The sequence below is a fragment of the Labrus bergylta genome, chromosome 19 (genome assembly GCF_963930695.1).
Source record: "Labrus bergylta chromosome 19, fLabBer1.1, whole genome shotgun sequence".
Classification (NCBI taxonomy): Eukaryota; Metazoa; Chordata; class Actinopteri; order Labriformes; family Labridae; genus Labrus; species Labrus bergylta.
Window position 1 is genome coordinate 327,844 of NC_089213.1, and position 24,933 is coordinate 352,776.

The 24,933-nt window shown below is 40.4% G+C and overlaps 3 protein-coding genes across 3 annotated transcripts; all 3 read right to left on the reverse strand.

Annotated features, from left to right (window-relative positions):
* Positions 1-4,978: 4,978 nt before the first annotated feature.
* Positions 4,979-7,563, reverse strand: LOC110002069 (uncharacterized). Its single transcript, XM_020657702.2, has 6 exons — positions 7,369-7,563; positions 6,363-6,508; positions 5,718-5,782; positions 5,392-5,553; positions 5,206-5,310; positions 4,979-5,115 (listed from the first exon to the last, which is right to left on the reverse strand). The coding sequence occupies exons 1-6, from the start codon at positions 7,480-7,482 to the stop codon at positions 5,090-5,092; spliced, it is 618 nt and encodes a 205-aa protein (XP_020513358.1). The 5' UTR covers positions 7,483-7,563; the 3' UTR covers positions 4,979-5,089.
* A 7,512-nt stretch (positions 7,564-15,075) lies between these two features.
* On the reverse strand, positions 15,076-18,905 carry LOC110002072 (uncharacterized). Its single transcript, XM_020657706.3, has 6 exons — positions 18,683-18,905; positions 17,443-17,588; positions 16,625-16,689; positions 15,482-15,646; positions 15,279-15,383; positions 15,076-15,192 (listed from the first exon to the last, which is right to left on the reverse strand). The coding sequence occupies exons 1-6, from the start codon at positions 18,800-18,802 to the stop codon at positions 15,152-15,154; spliced, it is 642 nt and encodes a 213-aa protein (XP_020513362.1). The 5' UTR covers positions 18,803-18,905; the 3' UTR covers positions 15,076-15,151.
* A 1,835-nt stretch (positions 18,906-20,740) lies between these two features.
* LOC136177128 (toll-like receptor 13) lies at positions 20,741-24,933 on the reverse strand. Its single transcript, XM_065948360.1, has 4 exons — positions 23,090-24,933; positions 22,818-23,020; positions 22,083-22,200; positions 20,741-21,136 (listed from the first exon to the last, which is right to left on the reverse strand). The coding sequence occupies exons 1-4, from the start codon at positions 24,916-24,918 to the stop codon at positions 20,896-20,898; spliced, it is 2,391 nt and encodes a 796-aa protein (XP_065804432.1). The 5' UTR covers positions 24,919-24,933; the 3' UTR covers positions 20,741-20,895.

Sequence of the window (24,933 nt, forward strand, 5' to 3'; positions counted from 1 at the left end):
CAAGACTGGAACTGTCAAAAGAGAGTGTAACGCAGGGTGTGCATACTTTTAACAAACAGCAGGAGAACTTGAAGTAACAATAGTGAGTTTGTACAAATCTATCTTCCAACAATTGTGTTCTCATCAAAGTGATGTTGTACATGTGACCTGTTAGCTTATGCCTCAGTCTTCTAGCAAGAGAGCATGCATGAAGCCATTAAGGCTTGTAGAAGAACCCAAAGAAGAAAGCATGTTAGCTGCTTAATATAGGCCTATTGTTTAGTTCTAGTTGAAATCTAAGACATACAGTTTATTGAAAGATTGTCTAAAAAAAATATCAGAATTTTAAGCAGCAAACATGCCATGCTTGGATGGAAATCTCCATGTAAGTAATTCCTGAGCTAGCATGGCAAAAGGTAAATTGATGTGCCTTAAAGGATGTATCTCAGGTGTTGTTAAGTAACATCTGTAGAGCAGTTAATCTGGTTGGGATGATTAAGAATTTAGCATGGAGTAGTATAGACACAAAAATGTAACCAACGTTTGTTAAATGTATTTTAGGGGGATTCTTTCCTCTATGTTTATCTATTTACATGAATATATGATATATTTGCACTGCTGATACTCACTGCCTGATCCCAATATCCTGAACAAATTGCTTGTCATTTGGTGATGTCTTAATGAAGTCAATCCACTGGCTTTTGGTTGTCTTGAACAATGCTCTATGTGGTTCACTAGTAATCCAGCCCATGATGAAGATCCACTTTCCGTAACTCTGCCGACAAACATAAATTCAATAAGGTACAAACCTTTATCAGGCGTAGAACTGGGTATCAAAAGCTGACTCAAGATTGTAATATTTCAGCTCATGATTCAAATCATATATTCATCTTCAATATTACCCTAGCCATTATAAACAAGGCCAAATATCTTCTAAAAGTTTGGCAGAACATCATATTTAGATTCCTCAATTTTGTTTTTTTAATTGAGCAGGTAGTTTGCAGTTACTTAAACGTAAGTAATATACAGGAAACAGTAACATATTCTTAAAAACACATAGATCCTTTACCAGTAGAACTTTCAGGAAAAAGTTGTGGAAGTGTAAAAAGCCTTTATGTGTAGCCTCTAAATAAACGTTTACGTAATAACGAGCACATGTTTAGCATAGCTTAACACGTAGACTTGAATCAGAGAGAAATAAGAGCTGAATAAGATTTAGTAATAGATTCAAATTGAAAACCACAGCTTCACACTCACTGTAGAAAAAGGATAATGAATCCATCTGAAAATGTCAATCTTTGGGCAAAGTATCTGAGTCCAAGGTAGTCAATCTTATACAGTACATCAGTATTTCCAAAACTGAAAAAGCTGCTGAAAGTCATTCATGCTAATGCTAACCTAAAGACCCAGGAGGGAAGTAGAAGAGGCTTACCGGTTCAAAAGTTGGAAGAGGTGTTATCAGAGGTCTGCATTCCTCAACTGTTTGAGCCGAGCTGCACAGGAACAACCCAGCCACCAGGAAAAGACTGCTGAACAATAGATTCATGATGCTACAAATGGTTAGCTTGACTGGAAGAGAACACCAAAAAAGCTTTTCTCTGACAAAGCTGAATGATGGAGCCTCACATATTCACTCAGCCTTTATAGAAGTTGCTTATGGCGGAGTTCCAAGTGTTCAGGCTTTTTGGACTCTTCATATAATAGGAATTTTTATTTATTTTCCTCAGAGTTGGGCAATGACATGGACTTCTATGTACCTCCTCTCACTGTAGGCTAAGAGGAGATCCTAGGGGTGTCCTGTGTTTGTAGGATTTCTAAGGACACTTCAGTTTGCACATCAAACATTTACAATGTGTGTTGATTTGTCCTTGGATACTCACAATGTACAAATAGAAATAAATGAAAAAAGAAAAACCTTCTAATTGAACTTTGTCGTTCTTAGGTTGAAAAAAATTAACCAAACAGACACAACTTCATCTAGTAAGCCACTCATTAGCAGCTATCCAAACCACACTAATGGTTTTTACAAATGTTCAAACAAACACATTGTAGAAAATGTGGGAGACCACACACGTAGAAAAACACAGATTAAACAGTAGTGTGACAAGACAGCACACCACACACTAACAGATTATATTCATGGCCAATCAGAGTCCAGAATCTCTCAAAATCTCTCATGTTGGAACTCAGTTTTAGAGTAAATAATTACGGCGGTTGTTGGGTAAGAAAAGGTGATGATTGTATCTGGAGTCATGGACATTACCATGGGTATGTTAGAGGGCAAGCTGAAGGTGAGTAAGAAGTATTGGCCGCGGCTGTTGTGCTTCCTTCTTCAGTCAGCTCACTTCCCAATTGGTTGTTTGTTGACGTGTGTCTTAGTGACTGCACTGCGGCCCCTTTTTTTCATTTTGGCATGTTAAGTAAGAGCTTCCAGACTGCCAGTGTGAGCTGTGTGTCTCAAGTCTGTCTTTGGTGGGTCTTGTGCTGAAAATTTAGAGACTAGAAGTCCTGCCTATTGTTATTTTTAGCCTCGTGGTTTTGATCAGAAAGGACAAAATGATATAGATGGCTATATCAACCTTGTATGACATATATGTCTATACATATTAGTAGAATATGTGACAGGCATGAAAAAAGTCCAGTTATACTTCTTGTTTGATTTTCAAGTTAAAAGCTTGCTCTGGAATTTGTGTGAAGAAATTGCCCTTGTTTATGCACTTGTTTTAAGGCTTTTATTCTGAAGGTGTTCCAGGATAGTTGTGTGATGTTCAAACTTGGGCCTGGGCAATAAAACGAGAACGACAGTTATTACAATGTAATTTTTCTCAATATAAATTTAACCTAACCGCTTGGCTATCTGCGCCCCCAATATCACACCTACTTAAGTGAAGCTCTGAAATAAAGGAGAGCGCCGTAACCATTCAGCCACCGTTATACCCCACCAGTGTGACCTTTTTGACAGATATTAAGTCCACATATTACTTATGAGCACACACTTTGCACCCATTTTGCCAACAAAATAAAAGCGCATCATTAAAAACCAAATAAAAATTGTTGCAGACCTCATAAAAGTCTAATGGTCAAGGCCTACAATCTATACTGTAGTTAGTGTTAGCTTTATAGAAAAAGAGGCGAAAAAGTCAAGCTAGCTAGAACTTGCTAGCTTGACTAGCAAGTATGTCAATTTCGCCACCAGGGAGGCTCTCAATCAAAACAATAACAAAACATGACATTGAGGTTGGCGGGGAATCACGGGAGTGACTCTCTGCTACCCCGATGAAAACAAACTGCGAGTTGACCTGAGTATAGGGGACCTGGGAAAGGGAAGTTTATTTATTTAGTGTATCTTAGCAACAAGTGCGATTCAAAGTGCTTCAAAGTGTAAAGTGGCATTGCAAGTCACACAGGGCCGAGCCACGAACACTGGGAGAACTATGTGAGGATGATCTTCAATTGACCTCAGCTAAGCATTTAATACAATCATTCCAGACTTTTTAGTCAGCAATCTGCTTGACTTCAGCCTCTCCTCCCCTGTATACAACTAAATCAAGGACTTGCCCAGAAATAGAAATTACGCACAGAGTGTCGATCAATGTCAGTATACCTTCTCCTCCACCTAAGGGCTGGCACGACTTTGTAGACTGCCTAAAGATTCTAGGATGTCCTAATATCTGAGGACCTCTCCTGGTCAGTCCACACCACTGCATCTGTAAAGAGAACACAACAAAGACTCTTCCTGAGAGTGCTCATGGGACTACTGTAAATGCTCCAGAATTAGAAAGCGATTCCAATTGCCATTTGCACACACAAAAACCACGGAGAGACTCATTATTACTGATTCATGGTTGTTGGGAACAGAGCTTAAAATGACAGTGAATGCAATTCCATTCTGATTTTGATTTACGTAACCCACTCAAATTTCTAGAAACTAAAAAAAAAAACCTCAGTTGGAGCTGACAGGGAAAATAAAAAATACATTTGACAAAAGATCAAAGCTAATATAATTGGTCAAATCATGGGCCACTGATAGCTCAGTAACTTCAGGAAGGGACAAAGCAGGCTGTCCTGCCTGAGGAGAGTCAAATCGTTCAGTGTCTGCAAAAGACTCCTGAAGACCTTCTACCAGTCTGTGGTGGCCAGTGCACTCTTCTTTGCTGTGGTGTGCTGGTGGGGTGGCAGTAAAACTGGTGAGGTCAGCAGGTTCAACAAGCTGGTGAGGAAAGCACGCTCGCTTGTTGGCCTGGACAGTGGAGATGGTGGCTGAGAGGAGGATGAGGGACAAAATCACAGCCATCCTGGACAACTCCTCTCACCCTCTCCATGATGAGCCATGGCAGCTGGGAAGTTCCTTCAGCCATCCTCACATCCCCCCCAGGTTCAAAACTGAGCGCTTCAGGCGCTCGTTTGTGCCTACTGCCATCAGACTGTACAACAGCAGTGGTTCCTATAGTCTGTCTTCTTAATTACTGACAGACATTTTGCTTATTATAGTTGTAAATACGTAGTTACTTTATCTTTACTTTTATTTTATTCCAATATATTCTAATTGTATTAATATTAATATGCATGTTCTTCTTGTTGTCTTTTACTGCTGCAGCACTTGAATTTCCCCACTGGGGATCAATAAAGGATTATCTTATCTTATCTTATCTTAAGCATAACCCTGATCCACTGGTCATGGATTTGTCTCCAGACCTGTTGCGAGCTTTCATACCCCAAAAGCTTTTTAACCCACCCATGTATCAAATCTTGAAGTAATTGTGTTCAATCCACTACTGTCTCCCTCTGCCCTGACAAATCCTCAGCCAGTTTTCTGCTGCGTTAGGAACATCAACCACTTTCCAAATTGAATCCCCTATGCCATCCTTAAACACTGAGGAATTACCCACTCTTTTCAATTGGCCCTGTCTTCTTATTCTTCATTTTTTGGCCCCTTTCAATAGAAGAGCCAATCCATCGCCAACCTCTGTATTTATTTGAATGGAAATAAATTCACACCTTTATTGTTTTTTTTTCCACATTTATTTATTTACATCCCCCATTTCTGTTAAACATATTTCTCAGGGATGGTTAGTACTTCAGCTGAATATCGCCTTCACTTTTCTTCAGCTTACTGTTCGTCTTTGTCACAGAGAGCTGCAAAGAGAAAGAGAGAGAAATAATTCAGTTTTGTCAGAAATCACTCCTCTCTATGTCATCAATCAGATAAGTATGTAGGTAACGTACTGTCTTTGGGGTCGTAGATGAAGTCTGGTTCTCCAGTGAAACCAAGACACTTGGCCTGCTTCATGGCATGTGCCAGCTCGTGGTGCTTGATAGTCGACTCTTTGGCTGGAAACAGAAATGTAATTCAATTATGATTAAGACATTTTTCGGACTACAAACTGTTTTTTTCTCTCTTGTTCTTCTTACCCATCAGGTAAAAAGCCCGATAGCTTTTGACCTCTGCAATGGTCTTAGGTTCGTCGATATTCATAATGTGGATTAATTGATTGTTGGTTCTGCTGTCCACGGTGTAGAGCAGACATCCCTCACAGGTTGGCAGGGAATGGTATGTGCAGGTGAAGTTGGACTCTGGAAAGTAAAAGATTAAAACAAAAGCACTGTAATTTGAAGTAGACACTATTTGGCTAGCTCCTAGGCTGAAATGAAGATGAATAATTTGACAAACCCTGATTCACTGACTAACAGAACTAACATTGACAAGCTCCAGTGTCATATCAGAACAGGTGACTTACTGTCAGTTGCTGCAGTGTTGGAATGAATAGTTACAGGGTGTGATCCAAACTTGCAATATGTAGGACTGATAAGAAATAAAAGAGAAATGGTTAGTTCTGACATGTCAGTGGAAGGGTTGAAGAGAACATGTAGGAAAAGCCTTGTTCAGAGCTGGAATATAAAAAAATGGTGTAACAAAGATGGTGCCTACTATCAACTAACACCACGAAATCTAGATGGAACAAAAAATAATTTAATACATTGCATTTATCTTATCATAGTCATGTTGTGTCTGTGACCTGTTAACTTGTGCCTTAAACCAGGCTACTGTTCTCTTTGCAATCTATGTTTAAAAAATGGTATGAATTTCAAGCTGCATACATGCCATGCTTGGACTGAAACCTCCACTGTAGAAGTAACTATTCTAGCCTAGCAAAAGGGGATCTGATGTGCATCCTTAGTGTTTTTTGTTATGGTAGAGTATCAAGAGTATTAAGCGTTTAAGAAGAATAAAATTGTGTCATCTGCATAACGGTTGATCAGGGTTGGATGACTAAGAATTTAGCATGGAGTAGCAAACAGACAATAAAACATAACCACCTTTGTTTAATAAGTTGTATATGTTATATATTTGTACAGCTGATCGCGCACTGATTAATACTCACTGCCTGATCCCGATATCCTGAACGAATTCCTTGTGGTCAGGTGACGTCTGAATGAAGTCAACCCACTGGCTCTTGGTTGTCTTGAACAAGACTCTGTGTGGTTCACTAGTAATGTAACCCAAGATAAAGATCCACCTTCCGTAACTCTGCAGATAAATGTAAAGTTAATGAGTTAGACTCAAATGTCTGCTGTAATGCAAGCAGAGCCAAAGGCTGATTGTAAATTGCATTTTTGCACACACCTTTATCAAGTCTCAATTGTTGGGTCAAGTTTGTATTCTTTTCAGCTAATTCTTATGGTTTTATAGGATTCAACTTTTTACATTATTTTAGCCTTTTTTTAATTAGGCCTAAACTTGTCTTAAAATTTGGCAAAACATCAGATTTTGAGAGCTAAGAGTTGTTAAACTTAGGTATTGCACAGGAAAAGTACCAAGTATTAAAACCACAATGAGAAAAACTTTCTAAAAAACATTGTGGAAGGGAAAAAAGGCTCTATTATATGTGTAACCTTAGAATTACACTTTTAAAATTAAAAATTGAGTCAATTCATTCAGACATATAAAGCCTGGTTCAACACATACAGTAGATTGGAATAATCATAGGGAAACAAGTTCTGTATGAGGCTTAGTCAATCATATCTGATGTACAAATTCCCAGGTTCTTACTTACCATAGAGAAATGACTATGTATCCATCTGAAAGTTTAATTTTAGGGCGAAAGTATCTCTGAGGCCCAGGTTTTTGATCTCATTTAAACATTGTGCTCTGAGAGTCATGTTAGAATGAGTTCTCTTTTTCTTCTTCACTGAGTGACAAAATTAATTTTCCTGGCTTCTCAAAAGTTGTGGCCAATTTGTCTTCTAATGCTAAGGTGTAGCTCAAACTGAATACTAATGATAAGGAAAGAAATCAATCAAATGAGGACTAAAGGTTCAAAAAAGATGTGTACTGCTAAAAATCCTGAATGCTAATGCTAACCTACAGACCCAGCAGAGGAAGCTTACCGGTTCAAATCTTGGAAGAGGTGTGATCAGAGGTCTGCATTCTTCAACTGACAGAGCCGAGCTGCTCAGGAACAACCCAGCCACCAGGAAAAGACTACTGAACAACAGATTCATGATGCTACGGATGGTTAGCTTGTTAGCAATGTATGGAAGAAAACACCAAGCAGGAAGCTTTTCTCTGACAAAGCTGAATGACGGAGCCTCACAGAGACATTCAGCCTTTATAGAATCTAATCATGGCAGAGTTCCAAGTGTCCTGGCTTTTTGGACTATTCATAATATATAATATGAATGTATAGTAAATCATTTAAATTTTTTTCCTGGAGTTGGGCACACAATATTTGACTCCACCCTTGTCCGACTGTCATTTAAGACGAGATATTATGGTGTCCTGTGTTTATAGGGTTTCTAAGGACACTGATCATTTGTACATCAAACATTTACAGATTTATTGACTTGCTCTTTGCTGTCCACAACGCATAACTGCACAGACTGCATAGTATATATCACACAAAACAATAATCTTGAACTGCTGAGATCAAAAAAGGTAAAAGCCACAACTTTATCAGGTAATCAGTAGCAAACTAATCATTATCAGCTCATTAGCTGACCAACCTTTAATTCTAGCATTATATCATCATCATTGATTTCACTCTTTTTAGCTCATATAGATCATCTTCACGCCATAACATGTCACTCTTTCTATTGCTTTCCTTCAATTTACTCACAGACAATATTTGTACAATAAGACTCATCCGCTCACAGATACTTGATATTAAGCTAGCAAGGTCCACAGCATTTAGGTCAGCATTTGTTCAACAGGTTATGTTTGATATTAAAGAAATGCTTATGCTGTCTTCAAAACTCCTTTCTGCTCAGATAAAAGGTGTAAGAGATCCAATATCACCATGTGCTACAACACAAGCAGAATTATCCCTTAAAGTAGAAGCATGATTCCTTTGAGACATTTGCAATATAATTTATGAATCTCAAGTAAGGGGACTCATCCTTTTCCATCATCTAGCAAACCCTAAATAGCAAGCTAGCAAGGTCAACAGTATTTACATCTCTTTTTAGTTTTTATAATCTATGGAAAAAGGCTTGACACTATGAGCAATTATAATTTGTTGAATTAGGGAAATCTTGCTTGCAGCCATCTCCTCTTAAAACATACTTTTACTTCATAAGATATGTAAGAATTGAATAGATGTATCGATTGACCCAGGATGACACAGGAGTTATACCACAGAAGCTTAGGCCTCTACGTGTTCTGACCTTTATAGTGCGTGTGCATGTGCATGTGCATTTTTTGTCCAAAGTTGGGAAAGCAATGTTTGAACTCAACATTTTCTCACTGTGGGTTCAACGGTCATATCAGTTTGTTCTGGGCTTTAAAGATTTCCTAAGGACACTGTTCTTTTTGTGCATCAAACATCACAGATTATGTGATTTGTTCTTGGCTGCCAAAGATGCACAAATACACAGATGATACAGATAATCACAGGACGGTCTCATTCCAGCTAAAACCAACACTGACTGATAGTGTCATCTCTACCAATAATGCTATAAAATCCAACATGTCATCGATCAGCCCCTAAATTTGTCATTCAGGCCATAAATTGCAAATTGTGTTTTATTTAGAAACTGGAATATACCTGAATAAAATGTCAAAGCCTTTATATTACCAGTTTTCGCTGAAATGTGTAAATGTTTTGAATTAAAATTTCCTCACAGATATTTGTTATATGTATAAGGAATACTCTGCCTCATTAGTTAAAAATACAACCTGATTGATCTCTCAAAAAGAGCAGGTTAGCCTGTTGGTGATGCCAATATGTAAGTTAGCCCATTAACGCCCGTTTTTGTACCGGTAGTGTTTCATTTTAGTGACATTTGGAAGACTAAACGTTCTTTTTAAAACTTCTTCCTTCTCAGGTAAAATCAAAAATGTAACAGACACAACATTATAAAATATGACAACACAGCCAGACTTAGCACTTAAAGACGTCCCCACAACCAACGCGTGGAGCCCAGCCACCACCACTGGACTGTGTCTTCCCAACTACCGCCTGACACCCAGTAACCCAGTCACCACCATAAGACTGTTTCTTCCCAACCATCACCATCAGACTGTGTCTTCCCTACCATCACCATCAGACTGTGTCTTCCCAGCCACCTCCCGATGCCCAGCCACCACCATCGGACTGTGTCATCCCCACAACCACCTCATTCATGCACACACTGCTCCGACCTCCACCTCAGCGGCAAGGAAGTTCAGATTTCTCTGGCTTTGATAACTGTTGGAAATATTTGAGGTAGTCTAATTACTCAACAAAAAAAAATCTAACATTGTTTTAGTCCATTTTTAATAAATTTGTAATATTTCAATTTAAAGATTGTCATAAAATTCCACATATTGTACATTTATTCTTGTATATTTAAGACTTTAATCACAATATCTGAAAAAAAAAACCTTAATGTGGCCATAATACTCCTTCGTTATATAGTAGTTTAACAGGCTGGGGTAAAAAGGAGCAATAAAAAAAAAGCTACATGTGTTCAGACATTTCTGTTATTTACACAATAGGTTTAAAGGAGATTTGATGATATCCTGTGTTTGTAGGACTTCTAAGGACACTGGTTTGTGTATCAAACATCAACAGATTTGTTGACCTGCCCTTGCCTGTCCTCGATTCTCAAATACAGAGACTACAGTCCATCGCAGGACTGCCTGGGTTAAGCTAAAACCAACAATGACTCATTGCCTCACTTGAGCCGATAAGGATATCAATCACGCCATCGATTGCTTGCCCACAAATTCAGCATTTAGTTCACAACTTACAGTAAATGAGGCTACTGAGAACATTTAATAAGCCTGAATAAAGGTACTTTGAAAGCGTTTTAAGAGGTATTTCTTTAACACGTTTTCTTACTGTTGTTTTCCTTTCTCTTCTTTCATTTGACTCTAATTGAATATAAGAAATTGGGATATATTGCTTTACACTGGGTTTGGGATGGAGTGAAACTGAAAATTAGTTTTGTTGTTGTTAAAAATATTTTTTATTAAAATGAAGTATTGTTTGGCTTGAAATGTACGAAAACAAAATATTTAAAAAAGTGTGCAATTTGGAAACCTACAATGTGGGGACATAGACCTGATTTAAACCACACTGACAGGGACCCACAGGTTTACAGGGTCATTATGAAGGTTGACATTTTCTTTCAAGTGAAGGTTTTATTGTTATAGATTTTTCAGGTTTTCTCAGTTGTTATAAGTAAGTTAGAGAAAAACGGCCACACGGACAATCAACTCAATCTTTTTATGCGTTATTTTTTCCCATTTGTGGTTGGAGAGATGGTCTGTGATGAGGCTTTACACATGGTTTGTACACCTACAATATGGGGACACAAGTTGGATTTTTACTCCTTTTTATAGGGACCCATGGCCTTAAGGGTTCCTTCAATTGGCAGACATGTATAAATATTTTGAAATATTGATTAATTGCTGTTCTCTATTGTATCTAGGACAAGTAACAGTTTCCTGATTTTTGTTTACAGTTTTTATAATTTACAGTGTGCATCTCCGAGGATACATTGCCCTTCCAGGGTATAATTTCCGTCTTTTAAAAGTTTATGTACCAACTGTATAAAAGATAAATAATAACTCACAGATACATGTGTTTTGTGGCCTTATGCTGTGTGCTGTATACATAATCATACCCTTATCTGATTCAGATTCAGATTCAGATTCAGATTCAGATTTTTTTTTTTCAGAAAGGAAAAAAAAAGAAATCAGACAACACAGCAAAATATAAAACCAAATTAAAACAGCGCAATATAATCAGTCAAGAGCCCGGACCAGAATGGAAATTCAAGTTCTTAAAGTGCAAAGTGGAGGTGTGCAAATGTGCAGTTCAAGTGCAAAAAGAGCAACAAATAGCTAATTGTTGTTTAACAGATTAATTGCACTTGGTAAAAATGAGACCTGGAGTCTTTTAGTCTTCCTCACAGGAGCTCTAAAACGACGACCTGAGGGTCAAAGGTCAAACTCACTGTGAAGTGGGTGATCTGGGATCACAAGTATGGCCCTAGCTTTCCTCAGGACCTGCTGATTATAAATGGTCAAAAGTCCAACCTGACACCTCCCTGAGATTCTGCTGCTTGTTTTTACAAGTCTCCCAAGTCTGTTCTTGTTTGAGTTCAGGCTTCCATACCATGCAGCGATGCAAACATTTAAAACAGAGTCAATCAAACTTTTATAAAACAGAGTCATCATGACCCTGCTCTCCCCCCTCAAGAAGACCCTGCTCTCCCCCCTCAAGAAGGCCCTGCTCTCCCCCCTCAAGAAGGCTCTGCTCTCCCCCCTCAAGAAGACCCTGCTCTCCCCCCTCAAGAAGACCCTGCTCTCCCCCCTCAAGAAGGCTCTGCTCTCCCCCCTCAAGAAGACCCTGCTCTCCCCCCTCAAGAAGGCCCTGCTCTCCCCTCTGCTCTCCCCCCTCAAGAAGGCTGACAACAACAGTGTCATCAGCAAATTGAAGAAGGTGTCTATTACTGTGATTGCTGTGACACTCATTAGTGTACATAATGTACAGAAGGGGTGACAGACAACAACCCTGAGGAGACCCAGTGGAAGAAGAGAGCTGGTTAGAAAAAACACCATTTACTTTCACTCACTGCCACCTCAGAAAATCTACAACCCATCCAATCAAGCTAGGCTCAAGTTTAAAGTGATGGATTAACCTTTCAGAAGCAAAATCAGCTGTGTGGAGTTAAATGCTGAAGTCAATGAACAGGAGTCTGGCATGTGTCTTAGGGCCCTCAAGATGCTTCTACAAATAGTGTAACAATGTGGTGACAGCATCCTCCACACCTCTACCAGCTCTGTACACAAATTGAAGAGGATCTAGGTGTTCTTCAACCTGCATTAAAATTTGAGTCCTGACAATTTTTTCTAATGTCTTCATCAGTAGAGAAGTCAGCGCTACAGGCCTGAAATCATTCAGTGTTTTCAGGTTGCTCATTTTAGCAACAGGAACAATAATGGACTTTTTCCAAAGTTTAGTCACTTTCTGCAGGTTAACAGATTGTGTGAAGATATAGTGAAAGATGTTTTTAAAAGCCGGCCACAGATGTTGTCAGGTCCAGGGCTTTTTGCCTCGGTGTGTCTAAAAAGATTTGCCACTTCCTTCACATCAAAAGCAAATGCTGGAGGAGGTGTTGTCTTTTCCTTTATTACATTCATCTGTGCAGTCAAATCATTATTTTTAAAACAAAGATAAAAACTATTTAATTCATCTGCCAGATGTTTATCTGAATAAAAACCATCTAAGGCAATTCCACTGTTCCCCTTCTTTTGTAGTCCAGTCATAGTTTTCATTCCATTCCAGGCTTTTTTCAGATTGTTACTGCTGAGTTCTGCCTCAATCTTATCTTTATACCTAATTTGAGCTTTCTTAATTTCAGCCCATTTTTCAATTTCCTCTCAGCAAGGACGTCACCTTCATTAAAAGCAACTTTCCGTTCATGTATAAGACCCTTCATGTCTTTGGAGAGCCACTGATTGTTATTAGGGAAAATCTTCACATTTCTGGAAGGAATCACACAGTCTTCACAAAATGAAATGTAGCTGCACACAACATCTGTAAGTTCATCAATATCAGAGCAGTCCTCCTGGAATATAGAGCAGTCTGTGCACTCAAAACACCCCTGAAGTCAGTCCAGACTTTGACCTGCTTAACACTGGTTTTCTCCCTCCTCATCACAGATCTATACACAGGTAGAAGGTGCACAGTATTGTGATCTGAGGAACCCAGTGCAGGCCCTGCTTCAGACTCATATGCCCCCTTGATTGATCCATAACATAGATCCAGAGTTTTGTTGCTTTATTAGGAGCATCTGGAGATATAGACTGCAATTTGTGTGTTACTTTCAAGATTGTGTCGGCAGCAGTTTTGGCGTCAGCTTTAAGATGAATGACAATCAGCCAGCCTGTGGTGTGTGAATGTGTATGAATGGATTGGTTATCACTGATGGACACTTTTCTTTAGCAGCCTCTGCCATTAGTTTGTGAATGGGTGAATGTGACATCCAGTATGAAAGCATCTTTGAGTAGTCAAGAAGACTGGAAACACACCAATACAAGTCCAAATCCATTCGTCATAACTGGGCGTTATATGGAATTGTAATTTTCCCTTAAGATTGCAACTGTTATGCTGCATTATCTCGCAGAGTTTCTAAGAGTCGCCAAGGTTTCTGACCCCTAAATTCTACCAGATGCGTTACGGCAGCGGAGCTGATAGGTTTTTACTTTACTCAGTGTGTGTGTTCTTTCTCTGGCTCCACAGCGGCCCGTCTCAGCTCCATCAGTCTGGGGCCCTCTACAGCGGACACGCAAGGCTTATATTTTTGCCGGATGCACAGAGCATCAATTCACCACAGAGCAGATCGGGCGGGACAGGAAGTCAGACTCCTCGAAACAACATTAAAACATCCTGTTTATTTTCAGAATAAAACCCTCCTTTTCGACGGTTCAGAACAACGATCGCATGTGTGTTTGTTTATGTTAGTAAGAGTTTTATACGGTTTCATACATCTTATTATCTCTATAATTACCACAGGGACTCCTTTGTCTTGGCATCCCAGGTTTCAGGCTGAGTTCTCCTGTGGTGTTGACAGACTAGGATGCACGGAGCCATAACGGAGCGGATCAGACACACAATGCACCACTGTATCTGGTGGAGGTTCTGGGTAATAATGGCCAGATCCAATCTTAAGTCAAACAGTCCAAGGTGAATCTCGATGTTTTCCCTTTTGGCTGCTGGGTTCATGGTTCAAACCAGGTTCTATTGGATTAGTAAAAAAATAGAACAAATACACTCACGTCCACTCACACACATGGACAACCTTTAAGCTTTGGAGATACAGTGACGAGGGCTTCCCAGGTCATAGACCTCAAACCACATGAGGGCACACATCTCTGTCAAGTACAGGAATGGCCTGTATGGTATTGTAACATTTTTTGCTCCAGAATAATCGGAATCCAGCAGAGAGACTTGGGGTTGTTTGTGGAAGAGGCTGGTTTGTCCAAAAATCTCCGCCCGACCCTTGTGTGTGTCATTATCTAAAGGGGCCACACGAGGGCGCTCCATCTCTGTCAAGTACTGATCTGCTTGTTGTCTCTGACAAACTCTGACTGTTGTTTGTTTGTAAATGCATGTCTGGTCTGGGTGGACTCTTCTAATGTGTCTCTTAGAGCCACTGGGAGTCTTATATCAATCCTCTCTCAGCCCAGAGCGGCCCACAGTGCAGCACTATTGTCTGACCAGCCCTGCTGTCATTCTTATGTCCAGCACACTCTTTGCACAAGCAGAAAATAAATATGGGGCCTTCTATGGCCTTCGTGAGTATGCTGGTCTTAAAATGGAGTTCATATTCTCAGGTGCATTTTCATATCCCTTGAGCCTTCATTTGCACCCTAATTTTGTTTTGTCTAACTCGCAAAAGGGTGTAACAAAATTATTTTACATTAGCTGTGTGTCTCTGCTGCATCTCCGCCTGCTGAAAATCCAGGGTAACTTATATCCAGTTGTTGGTAGAATGGCCCTGTGTACCTGTTCCTTTACCGCCTACGGTAACCTTTCCTTATGTCCCTCCAACTTCATCCTCTGTGTGTGACTATTTCTTCATTTTGAAAACAAGGTCCACACATTTATGAGACAGATTTAGTTTCTTTACTTCCACAAATTCAGTCGAACATATTAGTCATGGAACTTTTGTAACTACTTCAGGCAATGATCATAACACCTTCGTCTTCTTTGCAGAATTCTGCAGGGAAAAAGAGAGAAAAAGTATTCAGTTTTGTCTGAAATCCTACTTCATTACATTCTTATATCATTTAGAAGGTGACACACCATTCTCAGGGTTGTAGTGGAAGTCTGGTTCTCTTGTGAAACCGAGACAGCTCGCCTGCTTTTTGAAAACTTCCAGGTCTGATTCCTCAAGAGTCGTCCCCCTGGCTGGAAACAAACAAAATAAGAGAAAAACAAATAAATAAGAATGAAGAAATGCTACAGATGTCAAATTTAGTTATTCCCTTTTGACCCGTTCTTCCTACCCATCAGGTAAAGTGCATGAGCGTTGAACTCAGGCTTGTCTGTAGGGCTGCTAAAGTTCATCTTCTGAAGTAAGTTGTTAATGTTCATGCTGGTGGTGTTGATGCTGAAGACCTTACATCCGTCACAGGTTGGCAGAGATTGGAACGTGGAGATAACTTTGGCCACTGAAGACAACGTTAAAAAAAGAAATGAAAACAACAGTATTGCATCTGACACAGACACTGTTTAGCTTGCTCATAGAATTAAATGAAGATGGATAATTTGAGTTTCAAGATTATTTCTGGACTTCTCATGCCTTTATTGAGAAGACAGGGCAATGGATAAAGCTGGAAACAGAAATGAGAGTGTGGGGCACTGGTGGCGCAGTGTCGCAGTGGTTAGTGCACACGCCCCATGTATGGAGGCTGTGATCCTCAAAGCGGGAGGCCGGGGTTTGGATCCGACCTGTGGCTCCTTTACCGCATGTCGTTCCCCACTCTCTCTCTCTCACTGATTTCTGACTCTATTCACTGTCCTATCTCTACAATAAAGGAATCTTGAAAAAATACATTTAAAAAATGAGAGTGTAGGTGCCAAGGCTGAGGGTGGAACCCGGGACTGCTCCACTGAGGGCTGTAGCCTCTGTGCATGAAAAACAGAATTTAATCACTGAGCAAAACAGACGCATAATTCTAGTCTATTCACGCCAGCAGCTCAAAGTTTGCAGCCCGGCTCACCCAAAGCAAGAGCCAAAGAATTGCATTGGTGTTTTCATGAAAAAATTAAAGGGATCTTTTACAGTCATTTAATACTTTGTCTTCAGTCTCATTAAATCCTATGAGAATCGTATCGTGAACCCAGTATCGTGAATCGTACCGTGAATTGAGTGAATTATTACGTCGCTACATCTTACTGATTTGACCTTTACCATCCTCTATAGGTTTTTGTACCTAAACCAAGGAATTATACCTTAGACTTATTATACCTAATTATAAAGGCTTTGGCAACTAGAGCTTGTCACTCAACTAAGGTAAGTATGGGTTCCAATAAGCAGTTTCACAGGCGGTGAAACTTTGGTATTTATATTTCAACAATCCCTGATTTACTGACTTGCAAAACAAACATTTACAAGCAGTGTCGTCATATCAGATCAGGTAACTTACTTTCGACTTTTGCAGTATCGCCTTCAATATTTGCTGTGACGTTTGAACGTATGCAAGTTCCATTCCTGGAGAAAAAGAGTGAGAAGACATGACGAGTTTAAACATCGGATCGGAAATTTGTAGACCATGTTTGAAAAAAACTGTTCATGACTGAAACAAAATAAAAACCAGCATAACAAGGGCACCACAAGAGCTGAATGATGCTTCAACAAGTTGGTGCTCAACAGTCCATCTTAATCCACAAATGTACAGTTAACTTCTAACATTTGAGCTTATTTTAACCCATGGGGGGGGGGGGGGGGGGGGGTCACAACATGCCTTCCAGAATAAGTAATGGAAATTCAAATCAGTTAAATTTGTATATTTTACTAATTATTGTAAAAATATATACTAAAAAGCAGTTCAATTTCTAATAAAACTATATGATTAAGTGAAATGCTCGTAAAAATTAATGTGTAAAAATAATTCAAATGTTAGAAAGTCTGTCTCTGCTGCTATTTACACCTAAACATGAACACACCTGTGTGTCTCTTTATTAAAGTTCACATATTCTCCTCTTCATCAACAAGTTTAAATAAGTCTCAGAGCTCCCCAAAACATATCTGTGAAGTGTCTTGTTCTAAATCCACTCTGATCCTGTATTTGATCATGCCTATAAACCCCTCTATTTCAGCCCTGCTCAGAACAGGCTGTTTCTGTGTCTGTACCTTTAAATGTAAATGAGCTTTGAGCAAAGGCATTGTCTATTAGGGGGATTATTTCCTCTGATTATCATGTGGTTTATTTGGGCAGCTGATTTTGCATTTTTAAATACTCACATCTTGTTATGCTGAGCCATGACCAGGTCATTGGGGCTTGATGTGGACATCGAGATGTTCACCCAGGAGCTCTCGGTTAATTTCAGAATGTCGTTTAATATGCCATTGTCAACGTAACCCACGAGGAAGTTCATCCGTCCGTACATCTGCATAAAGTAGACTCAAATATCTGTTATCAATTTAAAAAAGGAATTAAAGACGAAGCTTTATAGGTTTTTTCGGCATTGTCCTATCGTTTTTAGATTATGGTTTGTCTTTGTAAATTTGTTTGTGTATAGTTACTAATATAAACTTTCTATGTACAGACATAACAAATCCTCCAAACAGAACATCATATATATTGATTCTTAAAACTAGATTTTTATACACAGCAGATATTTTCGATAGGTCTTCAAACTTGGGTATTATACGGATGATAGTACCATCCCCTAATGGAAGAATGTCCTTAATAAAGTACAGCACCAAAAGATTTTTTGCATTACTTTCATAATTTAACAGATTTATTTGAACAAGGTAGGCGTAATTATCAGAATCAGAGGGAACACGGTTGTAATAATCTTGACTTGAATTTGACTTGATGCTTTAATCATTCTATGAAGGCTTAGTTTAGATCGCTACACTTGATTGTTTATCCTTGTCACTAGATTGTGGGGCAATCTCGGACTAAGTTGCTGAGTTGTTCAAAGGCTCATGTCCTTTGTAGAAAAACACAGCATAGGGCAGCTGTGGTTCAGTTGGTAGGGTCAGTCGTCCCTCAACTGGAAGGTCTAGGGTTTTATCCCCAGCTCCTGCAACAATATGTCTGATGTGTCCTTGAGCATGAACCTTAACCCCAGTTTGCTCCGGTTGCTTAGGTGGCGGCATATGAATGTGAATGAACTGATTTGTTTCTTCTGATGTTCACTTTACACAGCAGCCTCTACCATCAGTTTGTGAATGTGTAGGTGTGATCTGCGGTGTAAAAGCGCTTTGAGCAGTCAGAAGACTAGAAAAGTGCTGTACAAGCTCAAGTCCATTCACCATTTACCAAAATCCTACCACACAGAAAATGTCTATCTAACATTAAGGGTAATAATGGAAACCAAATATTTTTCATACAATGTCATGCTTTCAACCTTTAAGTTAATGCTAATGCCAAAAACAAATTAGGGCAAGAAGTTCAGGAAAGCTGTAAACCACTTCAAATATTTAATGCAAATGTTTACTTAAAGAGCCAGGCAGGAAGCAGAAGAGGGCTTACCACAGAGGGGTCGGCCATAGACAAAGGCGTGACCAAGGGTTTGCATTCTTCGGGTGTCTGGGCCGAGCTGCTCAGGAACAACCCCACTACCAGAAAGAGACTGCTGAACCACAGATCCATGATGGTTATAGGCTTCAGACCATTCCAGGAAGAAAACAAACACAGTGCCTTTCAGCCTTTAAAGAATGGCACAGTATCAGGTGTTCTGATTTATCAACTGACTCGTCCTTGGCTACCCATGATTCACAAATACACAGAGAATGAAGTCCATCACAGGACTACACTGACCCTGCCAAAACCTACAATGACTCACAAACTCACCTTCTCTTCCAATGCTTTAACATCCAACAGGTCATTGGTCACTGTCCCACATATTCTGCATTCAGGTCATAATTTGCACACTGCAGGATGGTGAGAGCATTTAATAAGCCTGAATGAGGTTACTTTAAAAATGTTCAGAGCAATCTTTTTTGGCCATTTCTGCCATTATCGGATAGGCTTCTTAGTTTAGATTCTGGTCCTTAATGGTCTAGATTTGATGGACCAGAGAAGGTAGGCAGTTTTAAGGCACCCCCATACGGCCATTTTGGATGGCCCTCGGTTTGCCAGATATGAGAGCAGTTATCAGGTCAACAGGTATTGCAGCGATGGAAGCGGGTCAAGAGAAGTGGTTCAGATAGAAGTGATTGTACCCGACCTAAAAAGCCTCTGCATGTTTCTAATAAGCTCCACGAGCAGAAACGTGCTCAAACTAAAATCAATATTTAAGCTGCTTTTGAAAAATGGAGAGAGGTTAGAACACACGGCATGCCCGATCTGAACCCAAGTGGTGTTTTGTTGTTGGACTTCTGTGGTAGTCGTGGATTGACCATTGCAAACACCATGTTCGAACATACGGATGTTCATAGGTGTGTCTGGTACCAGAACATGTTAGGCCAACGATCGATGATCGACTTTGTAGTTGTTTCGTCAGATCTGCGGTAGTATGTTTTGCACACTCGGGGAAAGAGACGAGCAGAGCTGTCAACTGATCACCACTTGGTGGTGAGTTGGATCGGATGGCGGGGAATTTTCTCATCCAGTCCACATGTGTTTTGTGGATTTGGAGAAGGCTTTTGACCGTGTCCTTTGGGAGATCATGTGAGGGGTACTGCGGGAATATGGGTCCCAGGCCGTTGGTATGAGCCATCCGGTCCCTGAATGACCAAAGTGGGAGCTATGTCCGCATCCTCGGCACAAAGTCAGACACGTTCCCGGTGCATGTTGGCCTTCGCACAGAGTTGCCCCTTGTCACTTGTCCTGTTTGTGATCTTCATGGACAGGATCTCAAGGAGCAGCCGGGGGAAGGAAGGTTTCCAGTTTGGGGACCTCCAAGTCTCGTCTCTGCTTTTTGCAGATGATATGGTTTTGTTGGCCTCCTCATGCAGGGACCTCCAGCAGACATTGAGGGGATTTGCAGCAGAGTGCGAAGCGGCTGGGATGAGAGTTAGCACCTCCAAGTCCAAGGTCATGGTTCTCTGCCGGAAAACAGTTGGTTGCTCTCTCCGGGTCGGGAGTGAGTCTTTGCCCCAAGTGAAGGAGTTCAAGTATCTTGGGGTGTTGATCACTAGTGAGGGTAGGATGGAACTTGAGATTGACAGACGGATTGGCTCGGCATCAGCAGTAATGCAGGTGCTGTGCAGGACCAATGTGATAAAGAGGGAGCTGAGCCTGAAATACAAAATGTCCACCGTTATACCTCCTCTGATTCTTTTCCCTGTTAAAGAACATTTTTCATTACCTTTAAATGTAGAAACGCAAGAGGGCAATCCAAGACTAGTCACATTGAATATTTCGATAAATTAGTTTGAAGTGTTCAGATTTCTGTTTCATTCACACATGGTTCCTACAGCAACTGTTAACGTGGTCTGGTGTAGTCTATATGGGAGTACTTTGGACTCTCAGCCCTTTAGACTCTTTCTGTTCACATCAACATGAAAAAAAAATCTATGTCTATCAGGATACTTGCTTCAATAAATTGAAGATTTTTTCAAGGGAGGAAATAATGGTGATTTATTCTTGTTTTTTCACAGAATGATTACATTTCTTATGCTTAACTAAAATTAATTATGCAGGTGGAGCTATGGTTTATTATTTCAGGCAACACTATTAATACATAAACCTTAATATATTCTGCAGTTGTGATTAAGGGTAAAATTATTTCAAGCTCCAGATTAAGGAGCTCTGCCGGCCGTGAGCAGATTGCTATCCTCTTCGGGAGCATCCTCTGTCTCCAGAGCTCTACGCACACTCTGCCAGAACACTCCCGTGTGTTGTCCAGCCTTCGGCCAGCTCAAGTAGGTACGTTTCTTCACCAGCTTCCTCATGCGATAGTACGGAGACAGCTGCTGGGCTGGGATCTCCTCCAGAAACAGCAGAATCAACACGTCCTTCTGCTCGTCAAAGAGTCGGAAGCTGCAACAACACACAATACAGCACAGGTCCAATCCAATACAAATAAATGTATGAAGCACAAATATTAACAGAATTCCTGTAAAGTCAAACACAGATGGACCTGGATAGACAACTTAGTATGTTAGCTTGATGCGAACACATAAAAGTAATAGCCATTCATGAGCTAACAGACTTAGCATTGCAGTCAGTTAAGTTGACTTAAGTACAATTCAATTAAACTTACCAATGTTCCGTAAAAAAATTCATTAGTTAAGTTAGTTTCTTATCATCTCTTCGGTCTGAAGCACTATCGATGGCCAGTAGGCTGAATAAATTTAGCCCTAATGATCAGCAAATCAATGAAGTGGGCCACAACATCTGTCAATCATTTAGACTACTGAAGTAAGCATAGACTGTACGATTTCAGCCCTGTCTAGTCACCATTTTTCATCGTACTACTCATTGTTAAGTCAAGCTAAATGTCAGCCAGTTTGCCCGGCATCGGTCTTGCAGTGTAATTTTTTTCCCAACATACTTTGTTAGTTACACTTTGTAATTGAGAGATATGCCTCTCAAAAACATAATACACAAACAGGAAATGCATTAGTGGAGAGATGTCAGAGTGGGACTGCTACACACTGCTATGCAGGGAGCGCACCAGAGCTGTTGGGGGTTCGGTGCCTTGCTCAAGGGAACCTCTACAGTGATCTGGAAGTGCCCTGGCACCTCTCCAGTTACCAGACCAACTTCCATATTTTGGTCCGCACCAGGACTTAAACCGGCGACCTGCCGGTTGCCAACCCAAGTCTGTCTGCCATCTTGTCTTACTTTGGTAATGTTTTACCCTTGATTATGTATCAATGACGACTGTGTTTCAGCCTTTCCCCACCTGATTGTATCCATTGAGTTATGTTATCGTATGTTTTTTTAAAGAAAGGAGGAACAAAAAGAGGCAGCACCCCCCCACCTGGCCATCTGGAACTCTTTGGAGCACCACTCGCTCTGCAGGTAGTTCCAGCTGATGACACAGATGGTCTTCCTGCTGCTGTAGATGGCGTCCATGATGTTCTCTATGATGGGTTTACCTGCGGACACAACAATTCAGATCCTAAAAGTGAAAGTCCTGGCTCATTTAGTGTGGTCTGAAGTAAACCCAACTCCCTTACAGCTCATTACATGGAGGGGGCACGTATGTGTTTAACTGCAAAAACTGTGAACTCTTCACAGTCCCAATGGAAAGTGGTCCCGGTCCCTGAAACCCTTTTTATTTTTCACAATTCCTGGAAGTGGTCATCAAAGAATCAAAAACTACAAACTGACTAAACCAAGCGTCATTGAGCGTAGAAAATACTGCTTGCCGTCAAATAATGGAAGTGAAACTCTTGTAGCAGCAACAAGTCATTAAGAAAAAAACTGAGTATCACACTTGCTTTAAGCAAAGCTCTTAATGGAAATAAATGGCCCCCAATAGATAGCCCCCAATAAATTAAGGGAAGGGCCATGCAGTGCATGACATTTTAAAATAAATTCTGGTGTGCCCTGAAAGCCAAGTGCAGGGATTGAAGAACAGGGGTGATGTGTTGGCTTTTCTTGTTCTTGGTTAAAGTACATGCAGCAGGATTCTGGAAAAGATATAGTCTAATCTGCTTGTTAAGGAAGCATTAACTTTTTTTAATTACTACAGGCAGACAAAGTGGTTTACCTGGTTGGAAGTCTCTGTGGTGCAGACAGAGCCTCCAGCCCTGCTCTCCCTCCAACGCTGGAAGCATCTCTCTGTAGACCCAGGCCTCATCGTTAACGTTGTAGGAGATGAAGGCATCGTAGAGGTGAGGAAATCCCTTTCTCCTATTCCTGCTGTCATAAAGGAAGGCCAGGAAGAGGCAGCAGGCGTAGACAATCTGCCACCTCAGGAAGTGGTACATGAATGACGTGATGAGAGTTAGCACAACAAGACAAGCGCTGGATATAAAGCACAGGAAGTTGAGTTCCATCTTACAGGACTGAACATCAAAGTCCAACAACTTGGTTCCCTGTTTGCTTGGAGGAAAGTAACAGTCGTACTGGTAGGCGTTGACAACCTGAGTTTGGTTATTGTTCTTCACCCATTCAATGAAGCCAATACTGAGGCAGTCACAAGTTAAAGGGTTACCAGAAAGGTCAAGGTATGTTAGTGCAGGGAGAGACTGGAGGATCGTCTCGTTGATCATTGTCAACTCATTGTCTCTCAGATTCAACCAGATTAGTGCAGACAGGTTGGCCCGGGTCAGAAAATTCAAAGATCGGAGCTTGTTCTTGGGGAGGTCAAGAGCTTGCAGGTTGGTTAACGGCTGAAACAGTTCAGGTTTCAGATTTGTGACATGGCTGTTGGTAATCTGAAGACTAGTCAGACGAGGGGTGTATGTAAAGGTGTCTGTGTGTGGTGTCTCAGTGAAAAATGTCACAGCTGTAAACTCTTCTAAATATTGTAGACCGCAGAGCAAATTCGGTGAGATAACAATGCTCTTTTTATTGCTGTTATAGATTGTAAGACTCGTCAGAAAAGGAAGAAAGACGAAAGGGGGATCTTCATTAAATTGATGGCTCAGGCTGTTCCCAGATGCAGGGAGATACAGTGTCAGATTTTTTAGGTTTGGCATCCCTCTGAAAATGTCTCTGTTGACAGTGTAAGCTGATAAGGCTAGAGTTATAAGATGATGAAGTCCATAAAATGTCCCATTTTCCACACTGCATATCATCAATGATTGTAAATACAAAGCCTGGAGGGACGGCAAAACTTTAAAGTCTCCTTTTCTCAAGCCCTGAAAACCATTCATGTTCATGTTCAAAATGAAGAGTTTCCGCAAACTGACTGTGAAGGTATCATGCATTGTATAAACTGGGTTTGATTCAATATTGAGTTCTGTCAACTCTTTCAGGTCTTTAAAAGCACATCCTCTGAGTACTGAAATGCGATTTCTTTGGAGAAAGAGATTTAACAATGATGTCAGATTCAGAAAGTCAAAGCAACCCAACTCTCCAATATCATTGAAGCTTAAATCTAGGACTATGAGTTTGGAGAGTCCTCTGACGGCAACTGGCACTCTGTGTAGAAAGTTGTTATCTAAGTACAATTCCTCGAGTCGGTTCAATGGTCTGAGTGATTTCTCAGACAAGTTGGTCATGGCATTGCTAGACAAAACTAGCTCAGTGATTTGAGAGCAAGGCTGAAGCAGAGTGGCGTTTAAAGTGTAGATGTTGTTTAAGGTCAAATTAAGTCGTGTTAATGAAGGCATCTGGCAGACAAACTTTATCAGACCAATATTTAACCATTCTTTTATGGAAGAAAGCCAGATGTACTCCACGGCAAAGGCACTCTGAAAAATGGTTCTGTACATTTCAAAGCTTACTTCAGTTCCACTTAAATACAAACCCTTTAAGCTCCTGAGAAAGTTATTTTCCTTTACATCCCACTCAAAGCCGGGCACGCATTTGGACAAATCAAGAAACTCAAGATAGGGGAAGACGTCTTTCGTAACGCTGAACTTTCTCAGTGGATTCCCATTAAACCAAAGAATTTTCAGGCTTGATTTGTTGAACGGCAGGTCATCAGTCTCAAACGAGCTGAACCTGTTCATTCCCGCTACTAGCTCCCTTAAGTTTGGTAGTTGTAAAATAGGCACGATTTCAGTAAGTTGATGAAGCCTGTTATAGCACAGATTCACTTTCTGTAATCTGGTGAGTGGCTGAAAGGCCTTTGGGGAGATGTATTGGATTTGATTTTTTTCCAGAGACAGATTCTCTAATCTGAACAATCCCTGAAACATGTCCTCTGTTACGGT

Bases quoted from the DNA above. Each gene is read 5' to 3' on its own strand.
- LOC110002069 (XM_020657702.2), bottom strand. From the start codon at position 7,482: ATGAATCTGTTGTTCAGTAGTCTTTTCCTGGTGGCTGGGTTGTTCCTG. The intron at 6,509-7,368 runs GTAAGCTTCCTC...ATTTATCTGCAG, and splicing joins CTCTTCCAAGATTTGAACCG to AGTTACGGAAGGTGGATCTT. The intron at 5,311-5,391 runs GTAAGAAGAACA...TTCTGTTTCCAG, and splicing joins TCGGGCTTTTTACCTGATGG to CCAAAGAGTCGACTATCAAG.
- LOC110002072 (XM_020657706.3), bottom strand. From the start codon at position 18,802: ATGGATCTGTGGTTCAGCAGTCTCTTTCTGGTAGTGGGGTTGTTCCTG. The intron at 15,647-16,624 runs GTAAGTTACCTG...CGTTGTCTTCAG, and splicing joins CGATACTGCAAAAGTCGAAA to TGGCCAAAGTTATCTCCACG. The intron at 15,193-15,278 runs GTGTGTCACCTT...TTTTCCCTGCAG, and splicing joins CCACTACAACCCTGAGAATG to AATTCTGCAAAGAAGACGAA.
- LOC136177128 (XM_065948360.1), bottom strand. From the start codon at position 24,918: ATGTTTCAGGGATTGTTCAGATTAGAGAATCTGTCTCTGGAAAAAAAT. The intron at 22,201-22,817 runs GTAAACCACTTT...TTGTGTCCGCAG, and splicing joins CCACAGAGACTTCCAACCAG to GTAAACCCATCATAGAGAAC. The intron at 21,137-22,082 runs GTGGGGGGGTGC...GTGTTGTTGCAG, and splicing joins AAAGAGTTCCAGATGGCCAG to CTTCCGACTCTTTGACGAGC.